The 16,880-nt window shown below is 43.6% G+C and overlaps 1 protein-coding gene across 8 annotated transcripts in view; it reads left to right on the top strand.

The window, feature by feature from the left end:
• Gtf2i (general transcription factor IIi) overlaps positions 1-16,880 on the top strand; it is an 88,504-nt gene that overhangs the window by 43,164 nt on the left and 28,460 nt on the right. For 3 of the 8 annotated variants that reach the window (XM_076839932.2, XM_076839930.2, XM_076839931.2), the window contains exons 10-13: positions 6,419-6,478; positions 8,279-8,335; positions 10,159-10,221; positions 16,695-16,805. In XM_076839932.2, coding sequence (XP_076696047.2) covers positions 6,419-6,478; positions 8,279-8,335; positions 10,159-10,221; positions 16,695-16,805 — 291 coding nt within the window. Of the gene's footprint in view, positions 1-6,418; positions 6,479-8,278; positions 8,341-10,158; positions 10,222-16,694; positions 16,806-16,880 lie in introns of those variants that run through there. The other 5 variants (XM_076839933.2, XM_076839934.2, XM_076839935.2 and 2 more) reach the window with 5 other exon arrangements.

Below are 16,880 nucleotides of genomic sequence, written 5' to 3'. Positions count from 1 at the left end.
TTATTTTTACTTACTTTCTATCCTGTGATCTGGCTATCTTCATTTATTTTAGTAACTTTTTGGTGAAATCTCTGGGATTTTTTTTTTTTTTTTTTTTTTGTAGATACTTGCATTCTCTGCGACTTGGGACAGTTTTATTCCTCCTTTTCTCCCCGTGTGTTTACCTTTTCCTCTCCTGGGGTTGGAGCAGTGTGGGGGAGCAGTGGCGGGAATCTGCTTGATCCCATCTTGGCAGTTGTAGGAGCAAGTGGCTCAGCTTGATGCCTGAGTTCCTCGCAGGTGCCTTCATGGCTGGGAAAGTTCTCGGGTGTTTATATTTTAAGATTTTCAAGAAGCTTAAATGTGAACAGACTTTTGCTTCTGTTGAGGTGATTCGATGGTTTTTCCTATGCGTTAGTTTGCAAATGTTGAACAGCCCCACCTGGCCACGATGCAGTGTTGGGATCATGGTTGATGCGTGGGCTCGCTCTGCGGGTCTTCAGCAAGCCAGGCAAGAGCCCTCCTGCTGAGCACATCCATAGCCCCTTTTGTTTCTTGAGACAGGGTCTTGCTAAGGTGTGAAAGCTGGGCTTGAATGTGCACTATGTGCTCAGCCAGACATTCAGATTTTAGGTCACAGAGTTTGGCAAAACATTCTTTAACATTCTTTGTTGCCCCCCGCCCCCCCGCGTTGTGAGGCTGCAGCTCTGTGACGTGGGTTCCCTCTGCCGAACTCAGGCCCATTGTTGGTGGTGCCCTCACCTGGAGCGGCTCCCGTCGAGTGAGTCTGAGGCTGTGCAGTGGTGTGTTCGGTCACCTCCTGGCCTCCACGCACATGCGCCAGAGCATCCTCAGTGGTTAAAATAAAAAAGGTCTCCAGGGTCCTCACGTGGCTCACTGGACGGTGTCACCTCAGCCCTTGGCCCAGAGAAACTCCTTAATGCTCTTTCTCTCCTTAGGGAGCAGCTTTGACTTTCGCTGATGGTATTTCTTGCCTTTTGCAGGTGAATTTTGTTTCTATTTTAGTTTTTAAGGTGAGAGATTAAACTCTTTTTTTAATGCCACCATTGTCCTCACAGCCCTGCTTCAGCTGCCCTGCAGACTCCCTTCCTGTGCCTGGTCCACCGACCCTGGGCCCACTGGGCCAGTGCTCTGCAGCCTACGGGTGCTGCTGTCCCACAGAATTTGATTTGTCATTATTTTCATCCTATTAAAAGTACCTAATTTGCTGTGGCTGCTCCTTGTCCTGTGGGTCACTTAGGAATGACATCCACATGTTTGTGTATTTTTCAGATCTTGTTCTGCCACTCACGCTGGGGCTTCTGTTATGTCATCTGTGTGATCGCTCTTGCTCTAACTTTGATTTGTGCCCAAAATGCAGTCTTGATGATGCCACCTGTGAGCTGGGACAGACATGCAGTCCAGCGTGGTCCAGTGCTGTGGGGCTTCCCTGCAGCAACAGGTCGGAGGAGGGTGGGTGAGGGCCCAGGTTCCCTGCATCCTGAGGTTTCAGTCTCCTTCTGTCACTTACTATGAAGAGAGAGTTGGGAGTTTTCCCTTTTCTCTATGGATTTGTATTTTTCTTAGGTACTGGAGATTGAATCTAGGACACTCAACCATTAAGCTATATCCCAGTCCTTGTTATTTTTTTATTTTGAGACAGTGTCTTGCTAAGTTGCTGAGGCTGACCTTAAACTTGCCATACTCCTGCCTCAGACTCCCAAGTCACTGGGATTACAGGCATGTGCCACTGTGCCCGGCAGTAGATTTGCATTTCTGGTTTTGATTTATCAGTTTTCCATCATGCTTTTTGTAGAACTTTGGTCAGTGTTGGGCGTGCTCTGTGGTGGGCCTTCTCCCTGCTGGTGGCCTGAGGCCGTTGTGCATATGTGTAGACTCGCTCCCGTGGGTTGTCCTGGCTCTCAGTGAGCTGTGGAACCCTGCCCACCTAGGCCACCAGCCTTGGTTGTTGACGCTGAGGTCTGGGCTGCTCTATCCTCGAGGAAACCATTCAGCCCTGTCGCTAGAGCCAAGCCTGGGCGCTCCACATCCTGATTTTCTCCTGATTCCTCTTCAGCCACTTTTCTGAAAACCAAGGATGGTGCATCCTGAAGACTTCCCTGCACGTGCGTTTCCATCGTGTGTGTGTGTGTATGAGTGTGTGTGTGTGTGTGTGCACGCGTGCATCCTCTTGTTAATCTCTTAAGTTTACCACAGTGGTTGGCCTGTGTGTGCTGTTGTGTGGTTGTCCAGTGTGCTGTCAAGGTTTTTGTTTTTGTTACGAGTAGAGTAGTATTACCATGGTCGCTGCTCTGGTGTACGTGTGCTTTTGTAGGATCACCTTGGTGTTTTCTTGGCAAACCTTTGCTGTCCACCACAATGCCCTAGGAGATGCCTGTGCTCTCTGCAGGTTCTGCAGGCAGCACTCCAGCGTGAGGGTTGGGAGTGCTTCCATTTCTGTGGTGGTTGGTGGGTACCTCTAGCCTTGCAAGGGTAAGAGTGAAGGGTGCTACTGAGCAGCATGGATTTGAAAGTATAACCTTTTATGAAGGTATGCTGGGAGAAGGGAACCGAAACCAGAAATCCTACTTTGGCAGTCTCCTGCCCCCTCCCTTTTTGTGGGGGTACTGGGGATGGAACCTAGGGGAACGTTATCACTCAGCCACATCCCATCCCTTGTTATTTTTTATTTTTGAGATGGGGTCTCCCTCAGCTACCCAGGCTGTCCTTGAATTTGTGATCCTACTGCCTTAGCCTCCCAAACTGCTGGGATTGCAGGTGTGTGCCACTGTGCCTGGCTTTAGTTTAGCAATATTAATTTGAAGCAAAAAGGTGGGGATAAAGGGTGAGATTATTTAACGTATAAAAGGAAAAACATAAGAAATAAGTCACTACATTGATATTCAAACCATTAATAATTTGGGGGGGGGGAGTACTGGAGATTGAAGGATCTCACTGAGTTGCTCAGGCTTGCTTTGAATTTGCCATCTTCCCGAGCCACTGGAATTATAGGCATGCACCACTGCGCCCCCGCCCCCCGCCCGCCCGCCCGTGTATCCAATAAGTAAAGTAAAAAATTAATTATGATAATTTTATAAACATGTCTGCATGTAATTACGTGGAAAATACAGCAAGTTGATGAATGCTTACAAATGTGAAATAGATATTTTATCTCTAGCTAATAAAGATAAGCTAATTGATATATATAGAAAATTCTGTACCCAGTAAATAATTATTATTTATAAAATGTGGATCATTTATAAAGATAAACTTTGTACTTATCCACAGATGGCCTTAACAGCTTACCTGAACCTGATGCATTCATTAAACTAGAAACCCCAGTGTTGGATAGAAAAGCTCTACGCTGGGACTCCCAGGAGATATGCTGATGACTAAAGATGACCTTCTTAAAAATACTTAGGGCAGGGCTGGGTTCCAGCTCCAAGTTGGAGGCCTGGGCTCCCACCTCCCACCCCTAAATTTGAGGATAGAATCTGGAGAAAGCCACATGGCTGATGTCTTGCCCTGGAGCTATAGTAGTACTTGGAAGTCATTTGTCACACTTGACTGTAGTCTCTTGTTTCTCTTTTCCCCTCACCTTCTGTGTTGCAGTTGGAACCCAGGCCTGTGCCCGCCTCCCTGCCCTGCCACCCCACCCCAAGTGTTTCCATCATTCTTTTTTTTTTTTTTTTTTGTCCTGGAATTGAGGTGCCTAACCACTGAGTCACATCCCCAGCCCTTCTTTGTACTTTTTTTTTTTTTTTTTAAAGGAAGAAGAGAAGCAGGTATTGGCCGGCAAGACTTTTTGGAGAGGAGAGAGAGAGAGAATTTTTTAAAAAATATTTATTTTTTAGTTTTCGGTGGACACAACATTTTTATTTTTATGTGGTGCTGAGGATCGAACCTGGCGCCCTGCACATGCCAGGCAAGTGTGCTACCGCTTGAGCCACATCCCCAGACCCCCTTCTTTGTACTTGTGTAGAATCAGGGTCTCGCCGCATTGCTCAGTGCCTTGTTGATCTGCTGAGGCTGGCTTTGAACTCGCCATCTTCTTGCCTCAGCCTCCCAGGCTGCTGGGATCACAGTGGGTCCCATTGTGCCTGGCAGTGCACCATTCTTCTTCTTTTTTTTTTTTTTACATTTGTTCTAATTAGTTATACATGATAGCAGACTGCATTTTGATTCATCGTACACAAATCGAGCACAACTTTTCATTTCTCTGGTTCCATTCTTCTTCTTTTTTTTTTTTTTCCAGTTTCTTTTTAGTTGTCTATGGAAGGTTGTTTTATTAATTTATATGCAGTGCTGGGAATTGAACCCAGTGCCTCACTCATGCTGGTTAAGCACTCTTGCCACTGAGCCCCAGTCCCAGCCCCACGAGCATCATTTTTTTTTTTTTTTTGAGGGAGGGAGGGAGAGAGGGAAGGAGAGGAGAGAGAGAGAGAGAATTTTAATATTTATTTTTTAGTTTTCGGCGGACACATCTTTGTTTGTATGTGGTGCTGAGGATCGAACCTGGGCCGCACACATGCCAGGCGAGCGAGCTACCGCTTGAGCCACATCCCCAGCCCCATGAGCATCATTCTTGATGAGAATTCTGTTTTGTATCCAGGTTGCATGACTAGGAAAGGGTGGGTGTGGTGTTTGATCTCAGAGTCTTGATCTTAGTTGAGATTTTATTTCTTGCTGTGCTGCAGATGGCTCCCCAGGCCTTGTGCCTGCTGTACAACACCACATCCCTGAAGTACCCCTCTCAGCCCCACAGTCGTTTTGGTTAGCTTTCTCATGGCTGTGACATAAAAGACCTGACAAGAACAATTGTAAAGGAGGAAAAGTTTATTTAGGGGCTCACAGTCTTAGAGATCTCTGTCCATAGATAGCCAGCTCCTTTCCTCAGAGCTTGTGGTGAGGCAGTGGAGTGTGGCAGCTTGAAGCAGCTCACATGATGATCAGACAGCAGAGAGAGACTCCATTCCCAAGTACAAAATATTTAAATATCCCAGAGACTACACCCTCAGTTACCACCTCCTCTAACCACAGCCTACCTGCCTTCAGCTTGCATTGAGTTAATCCCATCACAGGATCGATGCACTGGTTGGTTAGGCTCTCGCAACCCAATCACTTCTCCTTTGAACCTTCTTGCATTGTCACACACTAGCCTTTGGAGGACACCTCACATCCACACCATAACAGTAGTTTTTCTTTCACGCTATGTCCTTTGCTTGTAATGTGAAGTTTTATGCAACTTTGTGCATTAATAAAGCCTTTCCGATGTCTTAGAATGTTTACCAAATGATAATAAGAGATAGCTGGTTTGTGTACACATTAATGAAAGAATACATTTTATGTTAAGTAGAAATTGGGGGCTGGGGCTGTAGCTCAGTGGTAGAGTGCTTGCTTGGCATGTGTTGAGGCACTGCATTGAATCATCAGCGCCACATAAAAATAAATAAAGTAAAGGTGTTGTCCATCTACAACTAAAGAATATTTTAAAAAAAGTAGTAGACATTGAGCCGAGCTAGATGGTGCCAGCAGTTTGGGAGGTGAGACAGGAGGATTAGGAGTTCAAAGCCAGCCTCACCAACTTGGTGAGCCCCTAATCAATTTAGTGAGACCCTGCTTCTAAATACAATACCAAAAAGGTTTGGAGATGTGGTTCAGTGGTTGAGCCTCCTAGGTTCAATCCCAAGTACCCCCCCGGCATTCCCAAAAAGTAGGCATTGAAAATATAATCTTTTGTTTCTTTTAAATTGATCACTAAAAAACTTGTTGATAAACAGAAATGTGTCTTCAAAGTCTCTGTAGTGTTTTGTGAAGGCTTCCAAAGTATTTTCTACTGATAATTGGAAGGAACCTTTTCCACTCATGAAGAAGTGCTTATGATGGGGGAGTGGCAGAGGGGGATCTGAATTAATACCTGTTAGTTGTTCATTTATTTCAATGGTTATTTAAGCTCACTGGTAGTTCCATTGTGTTGTGATTCCAAGGAAGGTATACCAGTTTGGTTTTGCATCTTTCTTAAATAATAGAAAAAATAAATATATGTACCAGATAAACCTGCATTTATAATCCATGTGGGGTGGAAGTTACAGTTTACTGTGTTGAATATCTTGCTGTTTAAAAAAAAAAACATTCCCACCACTTCAGACATACCATTGTCATCCAGCCCATGTGTCTGACCATTTCAGAATCTCTCTTGACTGTCTATGCATGAATCCACCTGGACATGCCCTCCCACCCACTGAGACCACACATCAACACCGCTCATTGTGTTAGTCGGGTTTTTTTATTTAGTTTTTTTCTGTGTTAGTTTTTTTTTGACCTTTTTTTACTTGTAAAAAGGCCATTATTTCCCATATCTCACCAAACTCTGTTTCATCAAAGTGACCCAAAATATATTTTGGGGATTACTTTTGAAGTATTATTTTTGTCCCCAAAGCAGGCCCTTCTGAAACTGATGATGTCGATGAAAAACTGCCCCTTTCGAAGTCTTTGCAAGGTATAAGCTTTTCACTTCCATTCTCCCACATCCTATTGGTATTTGATGTTGCTTTATATTGGACAGACTGTTTTGTTATTTATAACTATATTATTACTTTTCCAAATGGAAAAGGAAAAATGTTTTGGCCTTTTTTTTAAACATATAAATGAACTTCACAAGCAACAATTTTTCAAAACCAATTTTCCCTTTTGTGAATCTAGTAATGAATCTCGAAATGGGTACATGACACACTTTCCTATTTAAGGTAAAGTACACATTTATACCTTATATCAGAATAGTCAGAATAAGGTTGTTGTTGTATAAAGTCAGTGATGTAAATATTGATAAGGTCATATTGATACTTAGTTTTTGAAAGGATTGTAAAATATCACTTATCCCTGGGTTTATTAACTGATTGCCTTTTTGGAATTGTCGTGTAATGGTCCCAAGTTGACAATCATAGGCTGTAGTGATGGCTTTTATTTCTGTCTGTCTGGGCTTTGAGAGTTTAAGATTGACTTTGTTAGATGTCCTCTGTTATGTGAGTGTCACTGTCTAAGATTTAACAGAGCATAGAGGACACGGCCTGGTCTACATAGCCACTACCCCGGCCGGCCTCGCTCTTGATCCATGCTTTCATTTGACTCCTGGACTCTGCTCTACTGCCTCTCCTCCTTTTGACTTGACATCTTTGTTTCCTTTGACTTTTGCAGTCAAAGAACTTAAGAGTCCAAAGTCGCAAAAGGTAAAAGCCAAGCGAAGGAGTGGGTATGAAAGGTACTTTATTCAGTTGGAATAGCTGAGTGGTGTAGATTTGCCTGTAGTTGTGAGTTCAGATAAGTTCACGGGATAAAGTAGAAAAGAATCTCAAGATAATTATGGCGTGTTAAAGCCAGAGAAAAAACCCCAGCAGTTTGACCTAGAATGACAGCTTCTTGGCCATTGTGAGGCTGCAGTTAATCAAGATGAATGTTTTCGTAGCGGAGGCCTTTGTTTAGTAAGCTTGTGACTGAATTGAGTCACCAGTAGATGGGACAGGTGGATGGCCTGCTCTCTCCCCCTCTGTGACTCCGTCTTGCCCAGAGCTGGTGTCTTTTGCCCTCACTGGAAAGCAGTGCTTCAGCGCCTGTCCCTTGCTGATGGCATAGGTGTTCAGGAGCTGGGGCACTCACCTCGTGACTCTGGCATCGGAGGTCCTTTCTTTCCTAGGATGAGCTTATTTACCCGGACTGCCTAACCTGATATGTTGTTTATGTTCCAGTGTTTAGATGCAGGCAGATTATATTACCTGAATTAGAATGCTTTTGAGACTCAAGGTAGTATCTTAAATTTTAACTTCTGAGTTTCCTGAAGTGCAGCTACAGTCAAATGGTGGGGAAGGCGCTTCCTTAGCCTCTGTGGTAGTGAGTGGAGGGCTGCACATGCGCGGCCAGCCCCACGCCTCAGTCTTTGAGCGAACAGGGTCTCCTGGGTTTGTCTTCCTGTTGCTGTTGTGGGTTGTTGACAGATGGGCATGGGACCCGAAGCCACTATGCTTCTCAGACCCCAGCACCTGCCAGAGGTCGCGGTGCACAATCTGGAACAAGTGATGTTAAGCCCCTAAGCCCCCTAGCTTCATCTATGTGTTTGTATTTTCCAAAAAGTAGAAGTGTTGTATGTTTTTCTGAATTAGAGAACATTGTTTGAAATAATTACTAAGAGTTAAGAATGGTTTTTGTGTGTTCATTATGTGTTAAATTGCTTGTGCTGTTACCTAGTTCTTCATTCTTCTGTGTGGGTTTTGGTTGGTCTAGTACATACTGTTTATTTTCTTTTTAGGAAGCCATCACTCTTCGGAAGGCAACGAGGGAACAGAAATGGAGGTGCCTGCAGAAGGTTAGGGGAAGGATTTTTAATTTTACTATAGTTGTATGTTGTATTTTATAGATGATACCATCCTTAAAATACTGTCTTGGAGATAAAAAAAGACAATTGTGCCGTCTGCCTTCCTGGCCAGCAGTTTTCTTTTTAGAGACCTAGGACCGGCCATTCCCTCTCTGTGTGGCCAGCAGAGCAGGTGGGCCGGCCGTCCTGTGGTGAGTACCGCTCCTCTCGCTCCGTGTGCACGGGGTGGTGCTGTTCTCTTCTGGTTTTTCTGTGCCATGTTAAAAATTTGTCGAGGGGAAATAGCTTCAAGGGTTTTAGAAATAAAATCAGAACTGGCTGTGTCAATATTCATTTTAAAATGTCCTATTGAATACTTTACATTTTATAGTTGGGTGACATACTATAAATATATTAATGAAGGAGTTTGTCTCTTATTTTTATACCCATAAGTCCTCCTGAGCCACGTTACTAGTGTCCCGGCTGTATTGGCTTGGAACTGGGGACTCGGCATCGCAATGTGCTGCAGCTTTTACCTGTAGGCTCGGGGGTGAGCTGGGGCCAGGTGGGATGGCTTCCTGCAGCTAGACTAAGTGGTTCTCCAGGAGGCTGGTAGGTCGCTCACGGAGGACGCCTGGTAAGGGTTCAGAGCGCTCTGATCACGGGTCATATTGTGCATTATTTTTCTCAGATAAAAAGGGAATCTGTTCTGTGGCTTTATGTTTATTTTTAAAAATCAAGAATTTGACCTTTTGCCTTCCTGGAGTGAAGGAGACAACAACTTCAAGTTTCTGAACTGTAGGCCAGTCTTTCCAAATTCAGGCGCAGACTGACAGTTTCTAATTGGAATCCATTCTCTCAGAAGTGTTGATGTGCTAATTTCAAACCCTGTACTGGTTGTTTGGGGGGCAGTCAGCCCATGTTTTGATGTGGGAGGTGATCTGATACTCTCTCTGCGTCAAAACTGTGGTTTTGGAAGGGCAGCCTCCCCACTGCAGCGACCTGGACAGAGGCTTCGAGGTGCAGGGCTACAGGCAGTAGTGCAGGGCTCACAGGTATGGGACTTGCCCCAGGTGCTAGGCTCTGAAACACTTTGTTTTAGGGAGATTTTTATCGTCATAGTCCACTCTTAGCAGAATTGTATTGAACCTGGGTTCTGGTCTTTACTCCTTTACTAACAAGTAATCATAATCTCTGGCAAATCAATTAATCTCTCACCTCTGCAAAATGAAGGCAAGCTACTGAAAACACCCTTTAGCTGAGCTTGTGGCACTAACATTCCAATGGACATTTGCTGAATACAATGAGACACTTACTTAGTGCTGAAAGTCCCTTGCCACAGAGTGAAAGGGTCTAGCCATGTATGCAGCTGCTGCAGTCGTTTCCTTGAGATGAGGGGGTCTCCATCACAAGAGATGGATTGTGGTTTCACTTAACAATTACAAACCTCCCCATAGGATGCCTACAAGGAGAGGAGAGATGGAATCTCAAGTGTGAAGCGTTTATTTTTATCTTGGCATTTTCTAGTTATAGCAGGAAAATAAGTGTGAATTTGTTGTAATTTTATGCTTCCAAGAAATACGTTTTTTTTCTTTTGAGTTCTTAATTAATGCAGATAACTTTGTTTTATTTAATAGTTTTAGAGTTTTTCTAGTTTTGTTTCTTTTATCCCTATTTATAACCAACAGGGTCAAATATTTTTAACATATGAAATGAATTAAAACGCCAGTTACATTTTATTGTAGGCTGCTTTTGGATATCAAATCAGTAAAATGTTGGAACATATGGAAAATGCTTAATAATGAATGTCATTTTAGAATTTTATTTTTTTCAAGATTCTACTCAACATGTCCCTTCAGAAACAAGTGAGGACCCTGAAGTTGAGGTGACTATTGAAGGTTAGTTGTCTAAAAGCCTTGATTCCAAAGGTTGACTTCTGGTCATAAAATGTGTCACATTCACATTGCTAAGTATGCATTCCATTCATTCTTAAAGGAAACCTGTGAAATGAGTTGATACATATATATACGTATATGTATGTGTGTTGGTGTGACCAGGCAGCCCACTTCCAGCCATGCACCCGGTGCTTTGGGAGTTGAGCCGTAGAAGATAGCGTTGGCCCACAGTTGACCAGAGCACACCCTCTGTCCGTGGGAACGAGGACGTTATGGCCAGACTTGGTGCCTATAGAAGCAGCCTGTGACCTGTTGGGTGTGGTAGAGGCACGATAGAGCTGGAACCCTTGGTATCTCATTAGGCACAGTGTAGGAGAAGGTGCTGAGTCTCCCTTCAGTGTTTGGTTTTGTTTTGGGGGCAAGGGTCTCCCTCTGTGGCCCAGGGTGGCCTGGAGCTGCTGGACTGGACATGCTCCTGAGGAGCTGGAGCTGATCATGCCCACCATTCCTGGCCTGTCAGTAATGTTTTTCTGAGAAGGGGCTTCACTCTGTTCCCACGCTGCTCTTGCTCTCCTGGGCTCCAGCAAGCATCCCTCCTCAGCTTCGCACCTGGCCCACCCTGCAGGTGCGGGCCCCTGCTCTGGCCAGTCTGTAATCTTTAAAGCTGCTGCCTAGCCCTTGAAATGCTGCTTAGTGATTTACCTGGGATTTGTTCTTTAAACTGTTTTTAAGCAATAGCTACAAGTATATTTGAAAATATCTCTATAGCTGAAGTTGCTTTGAACCTAATTTTTTCTTCAAAGGTAGGCAAAGCACAGATGAGCCAGTTTGTAATGAAGGTGACAGTGTCTCTTTTCATGTTAGATAATTATTAAATGTGGATTGGATCGTTTTCCCTTTAAATCAGTGTCTCATAGTGCTCGCACACGATCTCCCCCATCAGCGCAACCCTTTCCTCTAGCGCAGTGTCGCAGCTGTGTAGGAGCTGTGCTCCCCTCACCCCCTTCTGCCCTGGGCTCTGGAGCAGGCAGCAGGGTGTGGTTTGTGTGTGGCGGTCTGTGTGTGCGTGTGGTTTTGTGAAAGTACACAGAGGCTGTTTGCATGCATTGTAACAGATTCCTCTCAGGCTCCCCATAGCGCCCACCCCCGGGGACCACCCATTTGGGTACGCACCTCTTTTCTCCTAACTGCTGCACGAACTTTTCTTGGCTCAGGGGCTTGGATGTCCCTTCTCTTCCCCGTTATCCCTGTACCTTGCTGGTGTCACTTGGGAATGGGGGTGTCTGGCCACTCCAGGTTGCTCCAGACATTTGCTTTTCCTCCTCTAAAGTGTAAGGTGGTTGCAGCTTCTGTCCAGGGTGGGAAATCCTTTCACATTTAATGTGCTGATCTCAGTTGATTAATGTACAGATTTCTTTTCTCATTAACAGAATTTTACTAACCTAAAGGGTACTTTATATTGTTTGTAGTCTCCCATTAAATAATTGAAATATTATTACCTTATTAAGACCTCATTATTGTCAGAAGAGAACATTTGTAAGAACATATAAATAGCACAACTTTGTTTTATTTACAGAAATGATAAAAGTGGGTGATTATTAAAATTATTCAAGTGAAACTTTGGGATAAGACTAATAACCAAGTTGATATATCAAAATTTAGAGCATAGACTATTTCAAAAATTTAGAAAACACTTTTTTAAGACTTAATGAGATGTTATAAAAACCAGGAAATAAATGACTGAAATCTAAAGCATTTATCAGTTATTTCAACTTTAAATCTTTAAGGGGGAGTGATGAATCTCAATTTTTTAAAACTAAACATGGTAAAATAAATCTTATTTACCATCCAAATTTGTGATTGGAGAGTCAAGTTTTACTGTATAGGCTGATTCTTCACATTCAAAAAACCCGTGACATTTTTCTGGTCCCTGTATACAGTTTCCATGTAAACTCTATGTGGGCTGTTTGTCACATCACTAGCCATTTTTCAGCCAGCCATTGAGGAAGGTAAAACTTAAGTTTTAATGTGAACAGGGAAGGTCAGATAATAACTTGCTGTGACATCTGGTTGGTATGTAAATTTATTCTTTCTAGAAAGATGACTGCAGAATGGTATATGCCATTTAATAGCCACAGAAAATTAAATTTGGGGGGCTGCGGTTGTGGCTCAGTTAGTAGAGCGCTCTCCTGGCATGGGTGAGGCACTGGGTTCCATCCTCAGCAGTACATAAATATAAAAATTAAAGGTATTGTGTCCACCTACAACTAAAAAATGTGTATTTAAAAAATTAAATTTTGGTCTATCCTTATAATAGAAAAAAACGTAGGCATTGAAATACTGATATGTTTTTCTTAATGCTATGAAAAAATTACTCCTCATATACTATTATGTTTAGAGGAAAAAATGCTTTTCTTGCAATGAGGCCAGCTTAAGGGGCACACCATGCCCCTGCTGCCTGGAGATGGCACTCCCTTCTGTTGCCTCTCCCTGCATTTCTCTGTGAGCTCACAGGAGAGGCACGCGAGGCCTGGCGTTTCCCTGCCTAGCCTCATTTGAAGTCAGCCAGGGCTGCAGCTCTGCGGGGTGCAGGCGTGTGTCTCTAGAGATGGTGCTTCTTGCCCTCTGCTGGGTGTGCTCTTTGTGCTGACCCACCGGAATCTGGAGTCAGTGGTAGCCTTGAAAACATGGCAGCTCAAGCTTGGGCCCCTGGGGGCAGGGCGACTGCAAGCCTCAATTTCATAAGCATCATTGTGATTGCTATCAGTTCTGATATCTGTGATATGTGATGAGAAAATCTTAGCATTTAAAAAAAAATATTTATTTTTATGTGGTGCTGAGGATGAAACCCAGGGCCTTGAACAGGCTAGGCCAGTGCTCTACTGCTGAGCCACAACCCCAGACTCAAATTTTAGTACTTTTTAGGGCTTGTTACCATATACTTACTCTAGGTTCAGCTAATAGAGGGGACTTTTTGGTTTCAAAGGGGTTTCCTTATTGCAGTTTGTTTTTAATAATCCTGAGTCATTCAAGTGCGTTCATTTTGCTATGGCCTAATCCAGGTCTTTATTTTCTTACACTGTTTTCTTTAAGTGATTTTAAGTAAATTTATTTTTTAAATTATTTTGCATCTCTCTATGTCAACTATCTTTGAAATTTTTATTTTTAGTCTATTTTAAAGGTGTACGTAAGAGGTAGGGGAGTGGCTCATTGATGGATTGCTTGCTTGGCAGGCACCAGGTCCTGGTATTATACTGGTACTGTGTACGTACATCCTTCCGTATATATTTGATTACATGTCCTACAGTTATTACAATAGCAATCAGAGAATCTGTGATTGAACTTAACATTTGAAAATTTTTGTTCTTTTTATACCTGCTAGACAGTCACTTAATGAAGACCCAATTATTTATACACAGATGAGAGTTTTACAGAAGCTGCATACAATAAATTGGGTCAATGTTGTATTAGAGTTTTGCTATCATGGTGGATTTACAATTGACAGTGGGTATGTGTCATTCTCTGGTAACTTTTTGTGGAATTCATTCTTTGACAATGTCAAAGAATTAGTTGCTGCATATAAATAAGCCCTATACTAGGCATGTTCACTTAAATTTTCCACAAATATTGGGGACCTTGTATGTGCCAGGCAGTGTACTGGGTGCTGAAGATTTAACAGTGGGCAAAACAGGTGGATCAGTTGGCATGCTTTGAAGAGGAATGACGGGACCTGCTGCTTATTTCAAGAAACATAGCCACGGTGTTGAAGGCACTCAGAGTAACTTACAATAGAAAGAGAACTTGTTCAGGGGGCCGTGGCATTCACGCAGGGCACAGAGAGAAGTGCTCCCAGCAGGCGGGGGTAGTGGAGGTAGGAGTGAGTGCGTACCTTGCTAGTTCTAGGTAGGTTGGTTACTGTGCTTCTCGGGAGTGCTACTGGGGTAGATTGCGTAGGTCAGCATTTTAAAGTTTGTGTTGTAAATTTTTATAGCTTTTAAATAGTTGCTGAATACATAATTGTTTATGTAAAAATGTGGATTTTAGGTGAGTTATTTTAAATTGGATGCTTGTGTGAAGAAATGGGATCTGTTTATTTGAACTGTGCAGTGGCTCTAACTTTTTCAAAAGACACAGTATACCCAATTTTTTTTTTTTCTAACTTTGAATGGATGTAAGTTTGGATGTTAAAAAATTGACAATTTGATTATGATGAAAGTCTACCCTGAATGGCCAGCTTGAGGCCAGCCTCAGCAGTGAAGGATATCCTGTCTCAGAATAAAAAATGACAAGATCTGGGGAGTCCAGTCCAGTGAGAGTGTCCCTGGGTCAAATCCCTAGTATGGGGGGCGGGGAAGGCCATCAAAATCCTGTCACACTGTTTAGCAAGTGCTGGCCAAACACAGACATGGTGGCTGAGCTCCTGCTCGGAACTGAGGTGTGCAAGTGGCTTGTAGAAAGGAAAACAGGTTTCCTCTCGAAATTTCAAGTGAGGGACCCTGTGACCTGAATTTTCAAAGTATATTTTGAGAGTTAAACTTAAAAATAATACTCAGCATATTTGCCATTATGTTTTCACTTAATCTATTTATATCACCTTTGACTATTTGAAATCCTTACAGTAGTTTATCAACTGAGGTGATGTGGACAGTCTGGTCTTACTTTACTGGGGGTTTGTAATTTTTAAGTTATTTTCAGATTTCTTTCCTTGATTTTCCTTGAAACAGGGTTTCTAAAATGGCTTCACCTCAACAAGGTGTTTAGAATGTTGGAAATTATTAATATGTTTTCCTGAAATAAAAGTATCATCCTCAAAAAGCAGTTTCATCTTGCCAGACACATAATTAGGTTCCAGTGGGGTTTTATGTGGTGCCTGTTGGGTTGGTACCGTTTTTTTACTCTAACAGCTGGCAGATACTCTCAGGTGACTTTGGCATTACAGGGAGGCCTGGTGGCAGCGAGCAGGACAATAGTGTCATCTGTGTTCCCTGCTGCCGCAGGGCAAAGAGGTGCCAGAATTTTCAGCTCCACTCAAGGTTCCCCTTCAGATCCAGCACTTGGTTGGGTGCACATGCATGCCTGTGACAGGAAGAGCCAAGTTCAAGGCCAGCCTCAGCAACTTGGTGAGACCCTGTCTCAAAATAATAGATAAAAAGAGCTGGGGAATGTGACTTAGTGGTAGAGTGACCCTGTGTTCAATCCTTTTCACCACTGGGGGGAAAAAGCTCTCCCGTGGCAAGAGAGATTTAAAAAGACAGACATTACTGCAGCTGGCCTGCTGCTGCAGTAACATGGTACATAGAGCTAGATGGGCAGGTTTTTCCTTGCAGTACTGGGGATTGACCCCAGGGGCACTCTGCCCCCAGATACACCCCCAGCCCTTCATACATTTTTTTATTTTGAGACAGGGTCTTATTAAGTAGCCCAGGCTGGCTTCAAACTTGGAATCCTTTTGACTTCAGCCTCCTACGAGTTGCTGGGATTTACAGGTGTGTGGCACTGTGCCCTGCTTCAGATGTACATTCCTTCTATTTCTGAGAGTTGACCTCGTGGTTAGTGGACAGTAACTACCCCAGAGTGTGGTCCTGGCTGCACTGTGTGTGTAGTGGTGGGATGTGATCATATCACCCCACGCTGTCTGCACCCATGTAGTTGTGAAGCGAGAGCAAGTTCATCTGCCCTAAAGCAGTTTCTTGCCACATTTGACCCTCTTGTCATTGCGATTGTCTTTTAAACAGCAATTATTTTTCGCTGTATACGTACGATATTTGTTATTAAAATGGTATTCTTCACGATTTACAGATGATGTTTAAATAGAACTCCGAGTGGCATGGGTTGCCTGGGGTTCTTAGGGAGGACTCCGGTATTGCAGACATACTCTGCAGGAAATTAGCATGGACCTCCAACAGGTGTCTTCAGCCATCTGTGTGCATATCTGATAGCCCATTTATGCATGTGTCCTTTGTTGCGTGAACCAGCATTTGTTTCATAAGTAATATAGCCCTGTTTCTTTCATCCTGTAAATTTTGTGTTTGATATACAGTTAATCCACCCTCCCTTGTTGATACATGCTTGGGTTTTCTATAAACTCAATGTAAGTATTTTTCATTTGAACCTTATTTGTCCTCCTGCTGTGTTTGGATAAATTTAGGTGAGTGTCTCTGTTAGAACTTGTTCTTGAAAAATCTAGAGTAAGATTCTAGGCAGCCATTTGAAAAATACTTGAGGAGATGGAGAATTTTATAATGTGGCATCTCAGATGGAGCAAACTAAAAACACTAGCAAGGCAGAGGAGCAGGCTGCAGCCGTGCACTCGCCAGAGGAGTGGGAGGTGGCGGCCTGGCCTGGAAATCTGTAGTGGCAGGGGTCCTAGGAGTGGTTCTTGATGCGCCTCGTGCCTTTGGTGCTGAGAGGTTGACAGGCTTGGGCTATCACTCGTGTACCCCGTTCCTCTAGTAATGACAGTTTTCTTTCTCAAGATGATGATTACTCTCCACCCACCAAGAGACCAAAGAGCAACGAGCCTCCACAGCCGCCTGTCGCAGAGCCTGCAAATGCCGGGAAGCGGAAAGTGAGGGAGTTCAACTTCGGTAGGTTCCCGTGGAGCAGGACCTCTCCAGCTCTGTGTTGTGGTGACAGGCGGAGGCCCTCAGCAGGGACAGCAG

Source organism: Callospermophilus lateralis, chromosome 19 (assembly GCF_048772815.1).
Source record: "Callospermophilus lateralis isolate mCalLat2 chromosome 19, mCalLat2.hap1, whole genome shotgun sequence".
NCBI lineage: Eukaryota > Metazoa > Chordata > Mammalia > Rodentia > Sciuridae > Callospermophilus > Callospermophilus lateralis.
The sequence above is the reverse complement of the archived record's forward strand: the minus strand, read 5'-3'. Positions and strand labels throughout refer to the sequence as shown.